General features: G+C 37.7%; 1 protein-coding gene across 3 annotated transcripts; it reads left to right on the top strand.

Moving 5' to 3' along the window:
• The first annotated feature begins 433 nt into the window (after window positions 1-433).
• Window positions 434-22,607, top strand: LOC121382359 (kinetochore protein Spc25-like). Of its 3 annotated transcripts, none has more exons than XM_041511947.1 (7): window positions 434-512; window positions 8,259-8,407; window positions 16,933-16,998; window positions 17,992-18,138; window positions 19,539-19,643; window positions 20,851-20,949; window positions 21,924-22,607. In XM_041511947.1, the coding sequence occupies exons 2-7, from the start codon at window positions 8,260-8,262 to the stop codon at window positions 22,046-22,048; spliced, it is 690 nt and encodes a 229-aa protein (XP_041367881.1). In that variant the 5' UTR covers window positions 434-512; window position 8,259; the 3' UTR covers window positions 22,049-22,607. The 3 variants fall into 3 exon arrangements, with proteins under 3 accessions (XP_041367881.1, XP_041367880.1, XP_041367879.1); XM_041511946.1 differs by having other exon boundaries at window positions 467-491; XM_041511945.1 differs by lacking the exon at window positions 434-512 and adding an exon at window positions 570-871.
• The last annotated feature ends 363 nt before the right edge of the window (window positions 22,608-22,970 follow it).

Genomic DNA, 22,970 nt, shown 5'->3' on the forward strand with positions numbered 1-22,970 from the left:
TCTTCTTAGGCCTACGTCAAACCAAAGTGAATTTATTTACACACAAAAAAAAAAAAAAAAAAAAAAAAATAATAATAATAATAAATTGTAGTAGAATGGGACGGACTATATAGGCGCCACAAAGCAGCATGAATGTGTAGGTGTTTTGAAACGCTGTTTATATTAAAATTAATGTTAACAATATCGGCAATTGGAACTGAATTGATCCAAAAGACTTAAGGAATAAAATGTGTACTTATTTATTGGCAATGGAATAATAGTATTTGCACGCCATCATTATTTATTGATAATGGATAATAGTATTTGCATTGCATCCTCGCATCTTGACTCTGCTTAAAAAAATGGTACAATGCAACTTTCAATTATTCAATATGACGGATCTTTGTGGCTTTTGAAGGTATACCATCCGGTTCATTTGTCTCAAGGGATTTGATTGGACAAATGTCTCTTCCGCAAAATTCAGGCGGTGTTTGCAAAATGACGAATTAAATGTAAACAAATGTTTTTTTGAGGTAAAGCATTTAGTGGGACGACTAACTACATATTGTGTATCTTTAGTATTTATATTATCAATATCATATGGGAGTGAATATAGCCAAACTGATTTAAATTTTAAATTCGTATCTGGAGTTGACATGGTAATCGTGTTCGGAACAGCAAATTAAAGTTGCAATCTCGACAAAATATCCGCGCTTTTAAACTATAATTTTTAATTCCTTCCTAGTAAATTATTCAGCTGTTACCCCCTACTTTAAAGTTTAAGCTAATATTAGTCTTATATTTAGGGCTATGGCTAGGGTTAGTGTTAGATTTAGGGCTAGGATGAGGTTCCTTCTTTAATGGACTTTATATCATGGATGAACCAGTTTCGGTGAGCATAAACGATAAAGATTTGGTTCTAAAGCATATCAATATTTATAAACAGACATTTGTTAATGTTATCCTTTTATTAATATTTCTATACTTTAAAGGAACACGAAATTGGCCGCTATGTAGCAAAGTTTACTGCACATGCGTGAAAACGTAGCATGCATCAGCTGTAAATATTGTTAACTACGTTACCTGTTTTGGTGAGTGAAATGTTTAGTGGTATAGCTTACAGCCAAATCTTTCCAACATAAAACCTTTGCTTTCCAGACGGTTCGTCCACTGAACAATTCGTCCACTCACCTCGGACAATTTGTCCACCTGATGACTGCATTTTTTTCAAACATATTAATAGTTATTTCTTTGAAATTGTAATCGTTTCTTAACATTATTTTGTGGTATACTATAACCAAAAAAGTAAAATAGAGTTAGAATTCAACTAATATCCAGTTTTATTAACTGTTTATATTAATTATTATCATGCGGACGATTCGTATACTCGCTCGTACATTATCTTACATGTCACGATGTGGTAAATACTAAATAGGTAATGCAAGCCTCCGCGTCGGAAGACTTTATTCTTCCCACATGTCATGTTCTCCTTCAATGGCGTAAATTCTATCCACTGTACCCTCCCTCGTCACATGTTATCCCCATATGCCTAATAACGTCGAAATAAAATAAAAACTCGTCTTCAATTCCAATTTAATTAAATGTACATTAAAAAACAATTCAACAAAACAACAAATGTCATTCAAAAGTTAACATATTTGACATTAGTAGAAATGAACAAGTGAATGTTTTTGGTCAATTAAATCAGTGTAGAATCGATGAATGGTATTTCGTCGTTGTTAACTGCACAAATCACTGTAGGAGATTATCCATTCAAATATCACTGGAAGAGAAACGTCCAACAGTCAGCCGACTAATGAATGGATAATCTTGCAACAGCACGAATCAATTCTTTGGCAGTAATTTCATCATTGGTGTAGTGTCTCCAAATGGCAAAGACTTCTCCCTGTCGGGTTCTATGCTTAAGCCATTACATCCGTCCAACTCTTCCATCGCTCTTTACCGGCCTCGGTGGCGTCGTGGCAGGCCATCGGTCTACAGGCTGGTAGGTACTGGGTTCGGATCCCAGTCGAGGCATGGAATTTTTAATCCAGATACCGACTCCAAACCCTGAGTGAGTGCTCCGCAAGGCTCAATGGGTAGGTGTAAACCACTTGCACCGACCAGTGATCCATAACTGGTTCAACAAAGGCCATGGTTTGTGCTATCCTGCCTGTGGGAAGCACAAATAAAAAATCCCTTGCTGCCTGTCATAAAAGAGTAGCCTATGTGGCGACAGCAGGTTTCCTCTAAAACAATCTGTGTGGTCCTTAACCATATGTCTGACGCCATATAACCGTAAAATAAAATGTGTTGAGTGCGTCGTTAAATAAAACACTTCTTTGTTTTTTTCTTCCATCGCTCACTCGTTCCATCGTCATATTCACCAACTTTGCTTCTCGGAGAAGCAGAGGCACCAGCAGGTAAAATTGTATCCTGTCTCGTGTTGCTCTGGCGTTAATTTGCCGATGCCAACCTTCAGTGTTGTTGTTTGTTCTAATCTGAAAGTGAATAACACAAAATAAATAAATAAGAAATACAGTCTGATTGTCCAGCATAAAACAGCATAATTTTTTTTTAGAAACAAAACACAATTAACAGAATTACAAGTTTTAGGTGGTGTAGTATTGTTTTCTGTACAATACATTATACTAAAACGTACGTTTACCAACATTTTTATGATGTCATTGAGAAATATTTATGCTGTTATTGTCATTTCAAAATTCAATACTTACTGGCATTCCAAATATGGACCAGTTGTCCACCTTCCACACGGTGCTTTGAAGCCATGTTCTTCGAACATACGCCATGACGTTCAACACTTTTGGCGGTATGTTGTTTATACTGCATACTAGTAGTCTTTTGAACTGACTTTCTATGTCATCCGCTGGCAGGTATGGGAGGCACAGGATCTGCTTTCCAGTCGATTCGTCCACTGGACAATTCGTCCACTCACCTTGGACAATACGTCCACTCGATGACTGCATTTTTTTTCAAACATATTAATAGTTATTTCTTTGACATTGTAATCGTTTCTTAACATTATTTTGTGTATACTATAACCAAAAAAGTAAAATAGAGTTAGAATTCAACATTACTATCCAGTTTTTATTAACTGTTTGTATTCATTATCATGCGGATGATTCGTCCACGGACTATTCGTCCACTCGCTCGTACACAATGTGGTAAATAGGTAATGCAAGCCTCCGGATTCCCAGTCTGGAGCTCCACGCGGTAAGACGTGTTTGTTTCGCGTGTGCGCACTGCACATGCTTTCGTGTGCTCGACTTGGGGGTCCTTCATTTCATTGTTTTTGTCAGCGAAATGAAGTTTTGTACTGGGATGTATGCGGCCATTGGAACTGATTGAACGCTGGCACGCTTCTCGTTTCGACAGCCTGCACCACCAGGTTGGATTCTTTTTTAGCATGATTCCTTGCCTCCACGTCATTTCTCCATCTGACTGTCGACTTGGGTTTTTTCGTGAATCGTATGACGGCCATTCTGCAGAACGCCACGGTTGTTCGCGTTTAGTCTCTACATGTCCGAGCCTGTCCTAGCAGCACTGGAAGATTGACCGCCCCACTCTAAGAAGAAATAGGAAGGCGGGGTCAGCCCCTACTGCTCTTTTTCTAGACTTTACCTTGCTTTATAGTGATACCATCTTGTATCCTCCGGAGTCGGGCCCGTCCGCACCACTATACCAAACCATGACGACTGGACTATACCCTAGTCTGATACTCTCTCTCGTTCAGACGGATCCGGCTTCTCAAGATCTGTATTTCAGCACAGCACTACACCTATCGACTGTCAATCTAGAGGTTTTCTTGACGGGATGCAGCCCATCTCGTCCCTTTAAGCTGTGCACCCAAACGGCCTTAACGAGGCCACTCGCGTGGACATATCGATCGGTCTTTAAACTTTTAGATCTGCGTTCAAAAGTGGTATATGGGCACGTTAAACTAGTTATCCTCAGCAAGCCTCCGCGTCGGAAGACTTTATTACCCCCCCCCCCCCCCCCCCGTCATGTTCTCCTTCAATGGTGTAAATTCTATCCAAATTCTACCCTCCCTCGTCACGTTATGCCTAATAACCTCGAAATAAAATAAAAACGCGTTGTCTTCAATTCCAATTTAATTAAATGTACATTAAAAAACAATTCAACAAACCATAGTTTGACACCCAAGCCGATGTATTTTTCGTGTTGGGGTGTCGTTAAACATTCATTCATTCATTCATTCATTCCGTCCATACAGGTAGTTAGCGGTGCAGCTTTGAAATAAGGCGTGTTGTTTTAGACGCTACTGGATCCAACTTGGTGAAACAAGCTTAAGCAGTAATGAGCCTGCATTGCTAATTACTTCACGATATCACAATAGAGGACACCTGTACACTTACCACGTTGAAAGGGAAGGACTAAAGATTATCTTTACTGGGCACATTGTACTAAAAACATTCTACGACATGTAACGTGAAAGGCGTACATTATAGAAACAAACAATAACCGAATAAATAGAAACGCCAAAGAATTATGTCTGCAGAGCATTGTTACAAAAACATCAACCAAGCGTAATCTAATGCAATATAATTTATTTTCACCTTTGTAAATTTATGACACAGCAAAAAAAATATGGGGTAATAATGGATGAAATAAAAACCCAGTGGACGAATCGTCCGGTACTGATTTTTTGTAGTGGACGAATCGTCTTGAGTTCCTCAGTGGACGAATTTTCAGTGGACGAATTGTCCAGTGGACGAATCGACTGCATCCCCAGGATCTGTTTAAGAAATTTGTGTACGCTGCCCCTTTCGTTGTAAGATTTCTCAAGCCCTTCTTGGCGTATTCTTTTGAATACAGCTTGTGTCCAGTAGAATAGGCATCCTTAAGTAAAGTAAAGTATTATTCAGTTTATTTACTTTAAAAAGTAAAATTATGCAATTTATGTAGTAGTAGACTACAATAATTATTTTAACCTGATGACAACCATATGTAAAACAACTGCAAAAACAATGAAAGTAAAGTATAATTTTAATCGATTTTTAATAGAACTTTTATGACATACTTTTATTTCCACCTGAGGTAGAATTGCGCGTATCGCAGCCCACGTTGCCGCATCAAAGTCTGAGACAATCCTTTGGACTTGAGGCTGGAGGTCCATTTTTTCCAATAGGGCACTGAAGACCTATAAATTATGAGAAATATGAACTAGAAATTTGTTCGTGTATGAAAGGAAAATGATAATGTTGTGTAACTAAAGACGTACTTTAAGTTTAAAATAACTAATTTAACAAACAAGGGATGCCGTCAATATTTTAAACCGTTTTATGCTTACCTCTAAATGGTCAACGGTCTGTCGCCTTGACATCAAGATGAACGCCAAGGGAACCTGGGTTAGCGCCTCTCCCGATCTGACGAAGGCGTGAAATCCGAATAGCTGGATGAATGGGGGCGACGTTATCTTGAAAGTTCCATCCACGTACCAGGTTTTGGCCTGACCAAGTTGTTGAAGCTGGGCTGGCGTGGCGAAAATCAAATGCCGCTGTTCGTTTATATAAACGGACCCCTGAAAGAATGTCTCTGCATCTTTGTCTAAGGAGCACAAGTACTGAACATCAACCTGCAAAAATAAATAACTTGTTCATTAGGCCTACACATTATTTTCCTGTGGCTACTTAATTAACATCAACCTGCTATAAAATTACATTCACATATGACTATATTTTAGTCAATAGTTTGCTACAGCTTCTTTTATAAAAATAAAATAAATGAGTTATGCATACATCAAAGTACAGGTCTTTTGGGTCGTCTGGTCAGAACTTTGTCGATGACGATTTGCCTTTCTTGCCCAGCTGTCAACAGTGCAGGATTCCGGACCTAATCCTTCCGGGGTCTTCAAGGTGAACAGTTTCTACTATCTCCTTAGCTGATCTGAAAATATGCTTTGCAGCAATGGTCTTGATCTGACTGAATGAACAAAACAACGTTTAACAAAAAAGTAATAATAATAATAAATTTTGTTGAACATTCAGAACTGAATTCATATATTTTCAAACTTTATAGTAAACTATTAGAAATTGTACCTGTTTGTTGGTTTCTACATAATGTAGTAACCCATGTGCTGGTGGATAGCTGTGGTCGTTTCTGCCTCTGGTAAAGGAGTCGCCGTTCTGGTTCACCGTCGCCTTGCACCAGTTGTGGGTGCCTCTGACACTGCACGTCCAGTTTGTTTGTACGCCGTTCACTTTCTATAAACAAAATTAACATTTAACAATTTAATGGGTAGCAAATACTGATTTGTTAAATATAACAGGTCAACATGTTATATCTATATTACTTGTTTGAAAATATATGATATATTACCTTTTTGGTATATGAATATCCAGTCGTTTCAATCAACTTCGACTTCCCTCTTTTTGTCCCTTCGTCGACAATAAAAAATTCAGGAATTAACGTTAAATAATTTTATCTACGAGTAGAAAATAGAATCATTATCAGAATTGACACATGTCGATAAAAATGTTATAGTCTCTTCCAATAAAGGTTACAAATCACCTGTTTACTAACATCTTTATTTTAATTTCAAGAGTAAACACCACATGTATATGTTTATGACGATAATAACAAAATAAATATCAACTCACCGGAATCCCAAACTCGATGCTGCCACTTAAAGCACCCATCACACAGCAATCCTTCCTGGTGGGGTCGAACACACTTTTTGCACGAAATACAGATATTGCTCATTGTATAGGGAAAAGAAACGAAAATGAACAACATCGGACAAGAATTGGAGTTTTATGGAATGGAATGAAAACTCGTTTAACGTGCCCATATCCACGAAGGTTCAGGCACGCCCACTACGGATCCGACCTCTGACTTTGCCAGTGGGGGGTTCCGTGGCAGGAGGGGGAGTTTTATGTTGTCTTCTACTCGCGGTATGGAGTGGAGAAAACAAGGCGTGTTGTTTTAGACGCGACTTGATTCAACTTGGTGAAACATTTGTCATAATTACTTCTGACCACTTAATTGGTAAAGCAAACAGAAACCAGACAAGATGAAAGGGAAGGGCTAAAGATTATCTTTATTGGGCATATTGTACTAAAAACATCCTACGACATGTAACATACAGGTAGTTAGTGGTGTAGCTTTGAAATAAGGCGTGTTGTTTTAGACGCTACTGGATCCAACTTGGTGAAACAAGCTTAAGCAGTAATGAGCCTGCATTGCTAATTACTTCACAATATCACAATAGAGGACACCTGTACACTTAATTGGTAAAGCAAACAAAAAAAATACGGGGTAAAATATATCTAATAATTTATTTAGCCCCCATGTACATGTAGTGCACATTATTTAGTCCGTGGACGAAATGTACTGGGGAAATAACCCAGTGGATGAATCGTCTGGAACTGATGTTTTGTAGTGGACGAATCGTCTCGAGTTCCTCAGTGGACGAATTTTCAGTGGACGAATTGTCCAGTGGACGAATTGTTCAGTGGACGAATCGACTGCATCCCAAACCTTTCAGTGTTTTATCAAAACATTTATCATGTATGCTTTGTCGAAAAATAGGTTACCTGTAGAATGTATTATTAAATCGGACTACTTCTCACCATTTGTTTAATAATAATAATAATAATTAGGAAATAATAATACTCCATAAAATAAGGAAACTTAACCAGTACATGTACAATACTTTTGATGTAAAGAATTTATTTCAGAAGCATAATGGTAGTAATCATGCACTTTACATTATGTTGTAAACTTCTCAGTATCTTTGCTAACAACGGAAGCCAGTGCACCACGACTGGTATATCAAAGGCTGTGGTATGTACTACCCTGTCTGTGGGATGATGCATATAAAAGAACCCTTGCTGCTAATTGAAAAGATTAGCCCATGAAGTGGCGACAGCGGGTTTCTCTCAACATCTGTGTGGTCTTTAACCATATGTCTGACGCCATATAACCGTAAATAAAATGTGTTGAGTGCGTCGTTAAATAAAATATTTCTTTCTTTCTTCTTTGCTAACAACAGATCCATTGATAATGCAGCATCAGTTCATCAATACTTGCACGAGCTACCATATAAAATGATTTTCCAAAATATTTGTTTTCTACATTTACCTTCCTAACCTTTTTTTCAATGCTTTGAAAATATCAATTTCCCTGGAGAAACGTCCTGGACAGGTGATCAAAAGACTGTCAAATATTGGGAGTCTCCCGCAGAATCTGGGATGGGTGACAAGTCTGTTTTATCATGTTTAATTTTTGTTGTTAAGGATGGATTTTTGCACTGAACCCGCCAATCTGAAGCGTACTCTGGAGGAATTCAGAACAAAGTTTCTCACGAAATGGATAGAGGGAGATTTAAACAGGAATGGTGCAGAGCTGACGGAACAGTACAACGAGGCTGTCAGACAAGGAAAAGGTAAGATACATAAATCTTGTTAACACTACAGAAACCTGTAAAATTCAACTACTAAGTTAATAAACCCAGGTGTTTTTGTAAAACAGGAATTGTCAAATGCCACACATACATGCAGACACTAACACCTACCGTACATGTATGCCACAGTATGCCCATATTAGTTTTTTCATGCAAAGTACATGTACATGTGTGCCACAGTATGCCCATTTATTTGTTTCATGCAAAGTACATGTACATGTGTGCCACAGTATGCCCATTTATTTTTTTCATGCAAAGTACATGTACATGTATGCCACAATATGCCCATTAAATTTTTTCATGCAAAGTACATGTACACATACACCTCGTTAAAGGTAGGGTGAACTCAGACATGAGCCTTACGTGTTGGAAAGATGCATACCCGGACCACCAACACATACTAACACTTTAACAAATGAAAAATGCATAATTTTAGAGTTCATAAAAAAACATGATTATTTCTGCTAACTGGGGGCAGCCATTTTGTTTTTGTGACGTTCGGTGGTATAGCTTGGGGTGAAGTGATGTCAGCTCCATCCATCTCCTCTATACACAGTGTAAACAAATGCTCTAATTTACGACAAGGCGCTTCGCTTTCATCAACCTGACTTGTAAAACAACACAAATGACTTGATTGTATAATAAACTATTTAACTAAATATATTTCAGTTTGCATCAATAGAACGAAATGAAGTTATAGTATTTTTCATTTAAAAAAAATTCAAAGAAAAAATGCATATTATTAGGCCTATTGGTAGGGTACGTTCGAGCAAAAATGACACTCACGATACCCAAGTGATAATTTTCTTTTTTTAGATGGGGAAAGTCTACTCAAGGAAGGAGTTTATAGAATAGACCTCTTTCACATTCCCATTACGCATGTGCGCAAATAGTACCGTCCCTTGCCGAATTGGACGGTATCGAGGCTATATACAAATTGGGGGGCATGATCGACAGTTGTCCTGAGCGCCGTAAGTGAATCTCTAGAGACTAACGTACATATTTCGTATAAGATGTTAAAATGGCTGCGAAAAACGGTCTACTAAAGTTTACATCGGAATGATTTAAGACCAAAAACAGTGAAACATTTACTTAGATGAAGTCTCTGGAGCCACCTGTTAAGGGTATTTTAACAACGCAAAATTAAAAGATTCATACAATAAAATTAACTTTAGTGGAATGTGTTTGCTACTTTTAACAATTAGAATTATAGTTAAATATTCACGCGGATTTACCAGTGATGTTTAATTCTCCACATGTATCAGTATTTAAAATTTAATAAAATATGCCTCCCCTTCCCCCTAAAAAACACCAACAAAACCACTAACTCACATAGACCTTTATCACAGCTCTATTTTCCCCTTATCGTTTCATTAAAAAAGACAGTCGTACAACTACTAATCAGTGCTACATGTCTATCTACAAATTATTTATTTATGTATTTATTTATTTAACGTCAGAAACCGAGTAAACGCGACTGTTTGCATGGTTTGTTTGAAGAATTTAGAAGATGACATCTTCTTTACATGAAGATCAGTTTGAAGTAAACATATATCTGTATGTACAATAGTGTTTGGTTACAATTTTGTATTTTGTACCTGAGAACATTGGTCGAGATCGTTAGCGATACCATCAGTACTTTGATACATATTTACAAACATAGGGAGAAGTCCTATATAACGATATGGTATGCAAGTATCACACGTTTTTATAACGTACATGATTATACATAACATAACGTTCAGCAACTTTTCCAGAGTGGTAGACCCATGCAACTCGATACGATCCTAATTTGATGTTTGGTCTAACTTATGAATATTGTATATAAAATCAGCCAGCATGATTAGCGGGGGGATGGGGGGGGGGGGGTGTGTAGAAATTTCATGTAAACGAAACTCGTCAAACGCGAGCGCCTTCGACGCCGTAGATGGGGGGGGGGGGGGGGGGGGGGGGGTCCCCCAGATATATATATATATATATGTAGAACCCCTTGCCAAACAATGAGATGATGCCGGTTACACTCGAGAATAATACACAAACTTTTGTTGCGAAATACACGTTAACAAGTTGCATTAAGTTGTGGTATGCATGTAAAATAGCCTGGTCACAGTGCCACGATAAGAAACCGTTTGTTTTCAGTCGTACAAATGTATTTATAATAAATGATACATAGCATACTTCTCACATCCCACAAACAGGATAGCATACACGATGTCCTTTGATGGATCATTGGTTGGGACGGGAAATAATCAAACGGGCCCACTGAGGAGGATCGAACTTTCAGCAAATGGAACCTCAGACAGACGTTCTTGCTACTAGTCGGGAGGAATCACCACTTAGATGTGCAGAATTTGGTGCATAGTTGTTCTCTGCGGATTTTGACTCTCTAGGGGGTCCACATCGATAATCCACCGGGTGCCACCCGAGCACCCTTGAGGAATTTGAGAAAATCAAGATAGCGTCCAAGATGGCCACCAAATGAAGGAAATAGCTATAACTTCTTTATTATTTGACACAGAACAATCATTTTTGTGTCTACCCCATGGTTTTATGGGCCAAGGAACCCATTTGTGCCATCAAAATTAAGATTTGATAAATGGGTCACGTAACTCCAAGATGGCGTCCAATATAGCCGCCCAATCGGGGAAATGGCTATAACTTATTTATTATTTGTCACAGAACAATAATTTTTGTGTCTACCCCATGGTTTCATGGGCCAATGAAGACATTGGTGCCATCAAAATTCAGATTTAATAAATGGGTCACGCAAATCCAAGATGGCAGCCAATACAATATGGCCAATGAACCCATGTATAGAACTGTTAAATGTTAAAAAACTCATATATTCATGAAAGGTATATTTGAAAAAAGATTAAAACATATGTTGATTTAAAGATTGGTGAGTGACATAATTTCACTTTGTCATGGACGAAATAATGTAACACTACAGTGTTCCAAGAATGCCAGACCCACTAGTTGAGTCAAATCTGATACTAGATTCAGTGTCAGAGGGAATTAAAGGGGTGAAGCTAGAACAATTAGAAATTCAAGTAGATACATGTATCATACTGAACATCTGTGTATGGTTATTAATTACCAATATATATAGTTAGAAATAAGGATACCTGACCAAAAATATTGAACCGCTGAATGTGGCATTCATTCCGGGACACCCTGTATTACAGTGACTTCAATGATCACTTTTAAAATCCAATGGAATGTTAAAGATCACGGCCATGGGTATGTTGTATGGTGTGGTGTGAAGTGAACATGGTAGCCTATGGATGTCAGCTGCTCACTTTAATTGTCAGTGTTGGCGTCGGAGTCAATGTCTTCTGTGTTCAGACTCAGGGTTTGTGGATTGAAGCATCCTTCTTTACCCCCACACTTACATAAGATGGAACAACCAAGTTGTGCTGAAGTGCAACTACATCTCATTGACGAACAGGGTTGATCGGCGGCACAGGAACACTGTATCATCTTTATTACCTCTTCAGGTGCAAACTGCCTTTCCTGTTGGACGGTTAGCGGTTGTAAGGATTTGAAGTGTTCATCTCTCACCCACCCATAGTCACAAGCATTCATCACCGGTGGATCAGGCTCAAGCGCCGCTTTCCATATTGATGCCTGGAGATGAGCCCGTTTGACATTTTCTTCGAATGCTTGTGACGATGGGGGTAGAGATTGCAATTTCGACTGTATGGAGGCCCCTTTCCTTCCTGTCTTTGCGACCCAAACTCTGACATAGAACATCTGACATAGAATCATTTGGTCTTATTGCTGTGCCGTAGCAGGCAGCAATGTAGGAGGTGGCTTCACTGATGACTGCTTTCATGTCAGCATCTGGATTTCCAACTTATTCGAACGTATATCCAGATTCCAGGACTTTTACAGCTTTCGTTTGTCCAACACCATAGTAGGCTCCTACTGTGTCACAACCTGTTCATGCATGTGCTGCTAGCAAATCTGCAACAATGTCCTTGTGCCTTTTGGCCGTCTCCCCGATATTCACGGATACCCGCTGAGGGCTGGTAGGTTCCATGAATATTATTGCATTCACATGGTGAATATGGTAGAAGTACAAAAGGAGCACAAAGACGTCGGTGTCATCGCAGACGACCTGGATACATGCGCAACCACCAGCCACTAACTTCATCATCTGTTGGGGGATAATGACATCGGCCTCTTCATGGGTGGTTCTCAAGTCATGACACTCCCTGACAGAGCCTTCAATGATTTCCAATGGAACCGGAGCCTTTCCTGTCACGACAACAGACGTTGAGTAGTTTCCCAGTTGAACTTTCTTGGACAGATCGATGCAAATAAGATCTATCAGTTGTTCCTTGTTCTTGGACCCTGTCAGTATAACGGACTGTGGAGGGAGTGGCATTTCTAGTGTCAGGTGATACTGCCTTGAGGACTTTGAGGATCGTGAAGATCGAGTACCACTTTTAATGCTGTAGTCTTGGTATCTATCAAAGATCACATGCAGATGTTTACATTTGTGCATCCTATCTAGTACATACTGAATGAAGCCATTGACGTAGTCCTTTACAGTTCCATTAGCTGGCCAGTGAATCACCCAGAGTATGGCACATCCATCCAGAATGATGGCAGTGGGCTTTGCTGCCACCCTTGACTACACTTCAACTTGCAGTTTCTTCTTTAAAGTAGATTTGGACTTTGAAAATAAAAGTTTTGGATTAGGCCTAAAGATAGCTTTATTTTGGGCGAGTATCCATCGATCTAAAATGCTATGAGAGTCAATAGTCCTGGTGAAATTCAAATTCACAAAGTTTGCACAAGACCAATATTAATTTCCAATTTGGACAATAAGTGGCACTCTAGATGCAATATGGAACTTTTTCTTGATTGATAATCAGCTCTAATACTGTTGAAGTAATATGTTACCCTATACTTACCTGTAGGCTACTGTACTTTCTGCGACAAATAATGGTCTGTTATACCTAGGCCAAACTAGGAATCAAGGAATTCTACACTCAAGGTCCAGTTCTGGACATGCCAAATCTGTAACTGAAAACATGTGCTTGAGAAAATTACTTTTTCTCCTTCTAAAACAAAATAACTAATCAGGAGAGACACCTAGTGTTCAAGAACAGAACTGAAATGGATTAGCTTTCATCACCATAGGGAAAGTGCATGTAACTGTGTTGAGATACTGTATCAAATTAAACTGTTTACGGACGAATATCAGCAAAAGCGAATGGGCAGCCTCATTTCTTCCTAATAAAAAATTGGCCGCCATCTTGGATTTAAGTAACCCATTTATTAAATCTGCATTTTGATGACACCAATGGCTTCCTTGGCCAATAAAAGCATGGGGTAGACACAAACCTTATTATTCTGTGCCAAATAATAAAGAAGTTATAGCCATTTTCCCAATTTTGGCAGCCATATTGGACGCCATCTTGGATTTACGCGACCCATTTATCAAATCTGAATTTTGATGGCACCAATGGGTTCCTTGGCCCATAAAACCATGGAGTATACACAAAAATGATTGTTCTTTGTCAAATAATAAAGAAGTTATAGCTATTTCCTTCATTTGGCTGCCATCTTGGATGCCATCTTGATTTTCTCAAATTCCTCAAGGGTGCTTGGGTGGCACCCGGTGGATTATCGATGTGGACCCCCTAGAGAGTCGAAATCCGCAGAGAACAACTATGCACCAAATTTTGCACATCTCAGCCCAAAATTCGCATTTGGCACCCCGACTATACGTTATCCCGGTCATTTCGGGACAAGAACTTTTATATGTAAAATACAATTTGTTTTTCATTTGAGCGGAACTCTCAATCCTGTGTGGGGGGATTGTCCGATACCCCAACCCCACCACCCCCGGCTACGGGCCTGTTTGCTTCAAACATTCAAACGATGTACCTTATGACTGGTACCTTATGACTGCGCATAATAAACCTTCATGAGTTTATACTAAAGAGACCACCCTGAGTTTGTAGCTGTATTATCAAGCTGTCCACTAGTCTAATCTGTTATAAATAAAACTTTTTACATCTTTCTTAGGTTAAATAATCTTGCTTCGAATTTAAATAGCTGTATATGCAATACAGTTACATTTCTGACCATTCTCAGGTCGGTAGCAACCGAGACGTCGGAGGGAGGACTGTAGCCCCACTTTTATAAATCCAGTTTAAAATATGGCTTTTTCCACCCCCACCCCCACTTCCCAACTAGACTGTGTCCCTCCATTACAGATTGTGCCCCCTCCCCTCCCCCAACTCCAGATATCATTCCTACGGGCCTTATTCTAATGTTTTTTCATACCATAGCTCAAATTTCATATGTATCATTTAATTTTATTCCAAATACCGATTTTTTTTTTAGATAACTTGGTGAAAAGAAATTCTGAATGTATTTATCTGTATAATGCTTTATAAATATTTAAATCATGTTAAATACAATAAATATCTGCATACATACACGCGTACACACATTAATATTATTTCAGCCTATATCCGATATTTATTGCGTACGAATCCGAATCGATGGATTGTCAGACGTTTTTTTTATTTCGTGATAAGCAATAATTCACAAATGTCTCCAATAAGTCTTGTTGTGGATGTCGACAGAATTTTTGGGTTCACTACTGATAGAATAATTAATCATGGAGATATTCACATTCCTATTGCGTGGCCTCCCATTGTCTATGCCCCCCAACTTGTCCACAGGTCTATTTTTGCGAGATCTCGCGTTAGGTCGTGGTTTGCGTCCTCAAGTTACCCCGCAACAGGCACATGCGCAGTGGAATGTGAAAGAGATCTGTTACTTACAGTAATAACGCAGGGCAGCTGGTAATGTCCATTACTAATAGAGGGGTATCCGTGCGGTTATAACACAATACCCTGTGATCTTAATAAAAGAGGCAAGTCTTTTTAGTGTGTCTAGACACAGTGTCTGGGGGCCGTCTAAATATACACCTGCCAATCAGGATCTACAGGTACAGGCCATGGAAAGAAAAGACCAATTAACCAAGAAAACACTCCGATTATTATTTCAGTACATGGGTTAATTTATGTACAAAACAAAATACAGTTATTTCAACGCTTTGACAATGGTGGTTTATTTTGTATTGAAAAATAATATATAATTGTTACTGGCTTACTGGGATGGCTATTATTACAGAACATTACGATGCATCCGCAAAAATCAGGTATGTTTTGTTTCTTCAGTTCGAAGACTAATTCCTGATGTGAAACGTTAGGCATTACGTAACCACCAGCTCGCCAGAGGGCGTATTCACTGGGATGATACAAAATGGCTGCACCTGTTATATATAATAGCCGTCACATTTAACTGTTTTATTAATTAACAATAAGATTATACTTGTTGATATTAAGCAATAATGTGCATTATATATTGTTGAATATGCATACCAGGCCAAATGCCTTAATTGTCCCCTCCTTTAAGTACAAACTTGTTTGTGTTCAGATGCATTTGTCAGGAAGGTTGGTAGGATGGTGAACAACAAAGTACAAGTGTGTCATTGTCAATTTCAGCACTTTATTTTGTGATAAAACAAACTTCAGCTGAATTTAATTTCAAAAACTCATTGTTTGTGAATGATTACTGAAATAATTTTCCCATTGAAATGGGCAAACGTATGACAGAAATATTGTTCACCACTGATACAATTTTTATAGCAAGACTTACATGTAGTTATGGTAAAAACCATATAGCCATTGAACTTAGCAAATACAAAAAATTGTTGGGCCCAACTTTAACAGTACTCTCGGAATGCTTGTTAAAAAGTTTCCATTTAACACAGTGTTTTCCCTAGCTTGTTTTAGCATGATGTAGCACCATGCCTCAATAGTCTAGCACTATCTTGCTGTAATCAGCACCATGCTGCCCTGAGATTAAATAATCCTTTTTCACTAATTAATTCTAAAATTGCCTTTATAAAACACCCAAAAAGGTATTATTAATTAATAAAATATATGTTTTATAATTTTTGCCATTCATTTATTAAAGCAAGCACATAAATTACATTAATGTTTTATTTCAATTAATTTTGGTGTATTTTTAATGAAAAACAAGTGCCCCAAAAATGGTGAAAATGCCCCAAAAGTGTTTGGTCTACCACGCCTTGACAAATTTCTAGGGAAATCACTAAGTATACCTTGTAAATATGTGACAATGTCATGTTTTGGACACCATTTTTAAGTTAGAAGCTTATTGAAATGATAACTACAAGCACATTCAAATGCAGCATCACTACAATTGTGAAATACACATTTCAAAAATTACAAGTTTTGATTTCATGAGTTTATTTTTTGTTTTACACCCTTTGATGGTAGTGCCAGTGGATGCATGTTTTGTTCCAGTGAATAATATTTTTATATGTTGTATTCAGTATATTTTTGTTTCACATTCTTTGATGGTTGTGGATACACATTTTATTCCAGTAGACATTTTATTCCAGTAGACATTTTATTCCAGTAAATAATAATTTTATATGTTGTATTCAGAAAGCATTGAGAATCTGAAAAAGAATGAGAAACAGAGAAGACAACAGAGTCAGATGAGTCAGAAAGGTTTGTACTCGTCAGGAAACACTTTGTTTTCCAAACTTTGATTGGTGACAGTTGCTAATCATGTAAAAACTGATTTGCAGCTACTATTTATTGCTTTAGAATTGTGTAGCAATCTCTGAAACTTCGAGAGCGAATTGTGTAGCGATCTCTGAAACTTTGAGAGCAAATTGTGTAGCGATCTCTAAAACTTTGAGAGCGAATTGTGTAGCGATCTCTGAAACTTCGAGAGTGAATTGTGTAGCGATCTCTGAAACTTTAGGGGCAAATTGTGTAGCGATCTCTGAAACTTCGAGAGTGAATTATGTAGCGATCTCTGAAACGTAGAGAGCGAATTGTGTAGCGATCTCTGAAACTTCGAGAGTGAATTGTGTAGTGATCTCTGAAACTTATGGGGCAAATTGTGTAGCGATCTCTGAAACTTCGAGAGTGAATTGTGTAGCGATCTCTGAAACTTTAGGGGCAAATTGTGTAGCGATCTCTGAAACTTCGAGAGTGAATTGTGTAGCGATCTCTGAAACGTAGAGAGCGAATTGTGTAGCGATCTCTGAAACTTAGAGAGCGAATTGTGTAGCGATATCTGAAACTTCGAAAGCGAATTGCGATGCAATCTTGAACAGAATGTTCTCTGCTCCTCATGTATCAATATGCATGTTGTAGAGGAGATGCATATCATTCAAGACTACTGTGACGTTTTAGGCGGCAATTCCGCTGTATCACAAAGACACGTACAAACAGAGGGAATAATAGTTCATGCAAATCGTTATTTTGTTTGTTGGTTACGCAACTTTAAATTCATGTGACCAGCTGATTGGTTACGTGATGAACAACTGGGCATTCTCAGAGTCAAATCGGTTACCTAACGTATATCTTCACTTATACATTTAATTCAATTTTGTTTAATATAAAGCCATCATTCTCACACTTTTTAAAATGTCTTTATTGCATATGTTACTGGATTTATTATTACCATTGTTTTCCTTTGTGTGAATTCAGTACTGGAAAGCCACATTGCAAAAGCCAGGATGTTGAAGGAAGAGCTGACCCGACTGAAGACAGAGGCCGACACCAGACTGCAGAAGAAAGAGAACATGACTGAGGAACTGCAGAAAGTGTTGGAAGAAAAAGACCACGACAGCCAGAGTGAGTGATGATTGTGTGAATATACCCAGTCAGATAGGTCATATTAGCCTTCACATTACAGCCAGAGTGAGTGATGGTGTGTAAACATAATGATTGTGTGAATATACCAAGTCAGATAGGTCATATTAGACTTCACATTACAGCCATAGCAAGTGATGGTGTGTAAACATAATGATTGTGCGAATATACCAAGTCAGATAGGTCATATTAGCCTTCACATTACAGCCAGAGCAAGTGATGGCGTGTAAACATAGTGATTGTGTGAATATACCAAGTCAGATAGGTCATATTAGACCACATTACAGCCAGAGCAAGTGATGGCGTGTAAACATAATGATTGTGCGAATATACCAAGTCAGATAGGTCATATTAGCCTTCACATTACAGCCAGAGTGATTGATGGTGTGTAAACATAATGATTGTGTGAATATGTCCAAGTCAGATAGGTCATATTAGACTTCACATTACAGCCAGAGCAAGTGATGGCGTGTAAACATAATGATTGTGCGAATATACCAAGTCAGATAGGTCATATTAGACTTCACATTACAGCCAGAGCAAGTGATGGTGTGTAAACATAATGATTGTGTGAATATGTCCAAGTCAGATAGGTCATATTAGACTTCACATTACAGCCAGAGTGAGTGATGGCGTGTAAACATAATAATTGTATGAATATACCAAGTCGGATAGGTCATATTAGCCTTCACATTACAGCCAGAGTGAGTGATTGCGTGTAAACATAATAATTGTATGAATATACCAAGTCAGATAGGTCATATTAGCCTTCACATTACAGCCAGAGCAAGTGATGGCATGTAAACATAATGATTGTATGAATATACCTAGGTGAGATGCATGTATGTCATATTAGACTTCACATGACATTCAGAGTGAGCGATGGGGTTCAGAAGTAATATTTTTTAATACAGCCAAATAAGTCAAAGTAGGGAGGTTTAGATTTCTTATGTGTACTTGTACATCTGTTTGTAGTGACAAACTGGTGTTTGACATCAATTACAGTGTGTCACGTGATATTTCTGTAGGTTACACGTTGGCTTTTACTTGTTCTTGGAGTGTACATGTAACTACATATTTGTAGTGAATACATTGTTAATAAAAGTTAAAATATAATTTTATTTAAATTTAATATTTTTTTTTTTTTTACAATTTTACAGGTCAGATATCATATGAATTTGTTGTGACTGAGGCAAATTTTTATGCTTAAAATGCCTTGTATGAGAATTTACGGTCGATGACAGTCACTCTTTGCACCCTTGTTTTGGCTTTATACACAATAAATATAACATACCGTAATTCTTTTAACACCATGAAATACCAAAGGATTAATTTGCACCCTCTCCTTAATGTTATTGGATATGTATAATTGATATTTTCAGAGATACTGGCTCAGGAGAAAACAACAAAAGAGCGATTGCTAGAGTTAGAAAAATCAGCGGAATGGTTTCGAAATAATCTTGGCCTTCAATTCAGAAAAATATCTGGTAATATCTATCTATCTATCTATTTATATGTCTATCTAGATACCCATTACAACTCTTAACATAACACCAAACTGTTGTTATAAGATTGCTTAATTTAATAAATCTGATTAGTGATTAACAATATTTTATATCATCTAATTCAATCTGTTGATTGTTCAATTTAGCACAAATTATTAATGATCTGGTTACAAAATGTAATTCAGTCCACTGAATGATATTGCTAAAAACTAGTAATTGTGCTCAGAGTTTTGATTTATGCCTAATTATTATTCAAGTCGGAGTGCAGCGCCATGAATCTAACCTCGTAGGAGAGTTACGGTCATACATGTATAAAAGGGTTAATGTACTTTGTAGTTAAAGTTTCTCTAATTGTCTTTTACACTTGCATTCTTTAATGGATCCAGCCAGTGCACCACGACTGGTACATCAAAGGCCGTGGTATGTGCTATCCTGCACAGGGCTTCTAGATTATGGTAGCCCTACTCCCGTGGCTAGTGATATTCAATGTTGGGCTAGTAAATAACTACAATTGCCATGCCTGACGGCTAGTGGAAAAAAAAAAGAGTATATGAATATACTGACCCAACCCCTAATGTTAGTGTTTCTAAGCTCTATCTCCCTCTTTAGGTGACATCTGATTATTACTATTATTTAGTAAAATTGTATTAACTTAAAGTAAAGTAGGGCTTGTGAATTTTTTATTGTGGCTAGTAAATGTTTTAAATTACTGATCCCATGGCTAGTAGATTTAAAAACAATTCTAGAAGCCTTGCCTGCATATAAAAGATCCCTTGCTGCTACTCGAAAAGAGTAGCCCACGAAGTGGAGACAGCGGGTTTCCTCCCTCAATATCTGTGTAGTCCTTAACCATATGTCCAATGCCATATAACCATAAATAAAATGTGTTGAGTGCATCATTAAATAAAACATTTCCTTCCTTCTTTAATGGATGATTTAATAGTTGGTTTTAAAAGTTAATATGCTCATGCCAATTCATAATTTTCCTTTTGATGTAAATGGATTATAAGAGATATAATTTAATTTAAAATCAATATTAGTTAAAAAAACCAACGTAACAAAATATTTTATTAACACTTTATGTTTCCAGTCCATAAAATGCATGTTGTAAAAAATTAATAACAGCAAGTGCATTATACATAGCATCTATATTTTTAAGTTGTGTTCATTATTTTACTGTGTATTGCAGGCAACAAACTTCAAATGATTTTTACGTCTGTTGATGACAAAGACCCAAAAGCTCCATGTTCATTTCACGTCCAGATCGATGACAGTAGAAAGTATATCAGTAAGTTTGTGATGTATCTACCACTTGTCTGTTGTTTTAACTTTACTTACAGGTTAACTTTATAATAAAGTAATGTTAAAACCAGACAATTTTTTTTTTATCAAGTTGTCAAATATCAGCAGATGATATTATGTATGTGTTCATTTCTAATAAAGGCCATTATAATTGCTTTTTAGCTAGAAGAAAAATGACCAGAGTTAGTTCTCTTGAATAGTGATGTAGTTCTTATGACTTTCTCTTGAATAGTGATGTAGTTCTTGTGACTTTCTCTTGAATAGACCAGCCTCGGTGGCGTTGTGGTTAGGCCATCGGTCAACAGGCTAGTAGGTACTGGGTTCGGATCCCAGTCGAGGCATGGGATTTTTAATCCAGATACCGACTCCAAACCCTGAGTGAGTGCTCCGCAAGGCTCAGTGGGTAGGTGTAAACCACTTGCACCGACCAGTGATCCACAACTGGTTCAACAAAGGCCATGGTTTGTGCTATCCTGCCTGTGGGAAGTGCAAATAAAAGATCCCTTGCTGCTAATCGGAAGAGTAGCTTATGTAGTGGCGACAGCGGGTTTCCTCTTAGAATCTGTGTGGTCCTTAACCATATGTCTGACGCCATATAACCGTAAATAAAATGTGTTGAGTGCATCGTTAAATAAAACATTTCTTTCTTTCTTTTTTTCTCTTGAATAGTGGTGTAGTTCCTATGACTTTCTCTTAAATAGTGATATAATTTATATGATTTTCTCAAATTTTTTGCATGGTGTACTTACAAGTTGCCTTTATAAGTGTGAAGTTGGTGTCGATCTAAATGAAAACTTGATGCTGTCAGCATGTCCTGAAAAGTACACCTGCCTTTGTATATGTTGCCTTCTGATTTTCTTGAGAGAAAATAATATTTGTCTTCAATGCACCATCCTACCATGTGTGACAATTCTATCATCGATATTTAACTCCTTTTCTTTCTTATTTCTTTGTTTTTAGTTTCTAATTGCGAACCTCCTGTAGAAGAACTGGATTGTTTGGTGGAGAAGCTGAATGCTACAAATAATTTGTCGGGATTTGTCCAGGCCATTCGTAAAGCTTTTAAAACCAAAATGACACGATGACCCGACTGCTTTCTTAGTTTTATTTTATCTTGCTCTGCTGTAAAGTAGTAACTTTCCCTGGTCCGACACCTAATCGTCAATCTCTGTTTTTGTGCTGCAGTGACGTAAAACAATTCATGTAAACTGGCTTGTAAACTGACATGAACAAACTGATTTCTGAATTTTTTATTTTTTTTAATCTTTAGCTGTAAAAAGTGTAACATATTAACAGACTATTCAGAATGTTTTAAAACTTACGTGACCAGTGACAAAATGGTTTCTAATTGGAAACATTTTTAGTTTTATTGAAGTATTAAAGACTTCATGTTTTAAATATGCTTCAGTTAAAATTAATACTGCATAAAAAAAAAAAAAAAATATGTAAAGCTAGGATTTCATTGACTGGATGCATTTGCGGATCTGTTGTGGTGATGCAGTAGAGTATGCATTTATCAATCTTCTTCTTTTTTTTACCGGCATCGGTGGCATCGTGGTTAGGCCATCGGTCTACAGGCTGGTAGGTACTGGGTTCGGATCCCAGTCGAGGCATGGGATTTTTAATCCAGATACTGACTCCAAACCCTGAGTGAGTGCCCCGCAAGGCTCAATGGGTAGGTGTAAACCACTTGCACCGACCAGTGATCCATAACTGGTTAAACAAAGGCCATGGTTTGTGCTATCCTGTCTGTGGGAAGTGCAAATAAAAGATCCCTTGCTGCCTGTCATAAAAGAGTAGCCTATGTGGCGACAGCGGGTTTCCTCTAAAAAAACTGTCAGAATGACCATGTTTGACGTCCAATAGCCGATGATAAGATAAAAAAATCAATGTGCTCTAGTGGCGTCGTTAAATAAAACAAACTTTACTTTTATCAATCTTTTTTTTTTCCCCAGCCCACAATCAATTTCACTTGCCAGCTGTACTGTTCATACGTACCACTTGTTA

The sequence above is a fragment of the Gigantopelta aegis genome, chromosome 9 (assembly GCF_016097555.1).
Source record: "Gigantopelta aegis isolate Gae_Host chromosome 9, Gae_host_genome, whole genome shotgun sequence".
Lineage (NCBI taxonomy): Eukaryota > Metazoa > Mollusca > Gastropoda > Neomphalida > Peltospiridae > Gigantopelta > Gigantopelta aegis.

What these genes read in the sequence shown, in the direction of transcription:
- LOC121382359 (XM_041511945.1), top strand. Translation starts at nt 840, where the DNA reads ATGGACTTTATATCATGGATGAACCAGTTTCG. An exon ending in AAAAGACCACGACAGCCAGA is followed by an intron (nt 18,139 to 19,538) that starts GTGAGTGATGAT and finishes TGATATTTTCAG; the next exon opens with AGATACTGGCTCAGGAGAAA. An exon ending in TCAATTCAGAAAAATATCTG is followed by an intron (nt 19,644 to 20,850) that starts GTAATATCTATC and finishes TGTGTATTGCAG; the next exon opens with GCAACAAACTTCAAATGATT.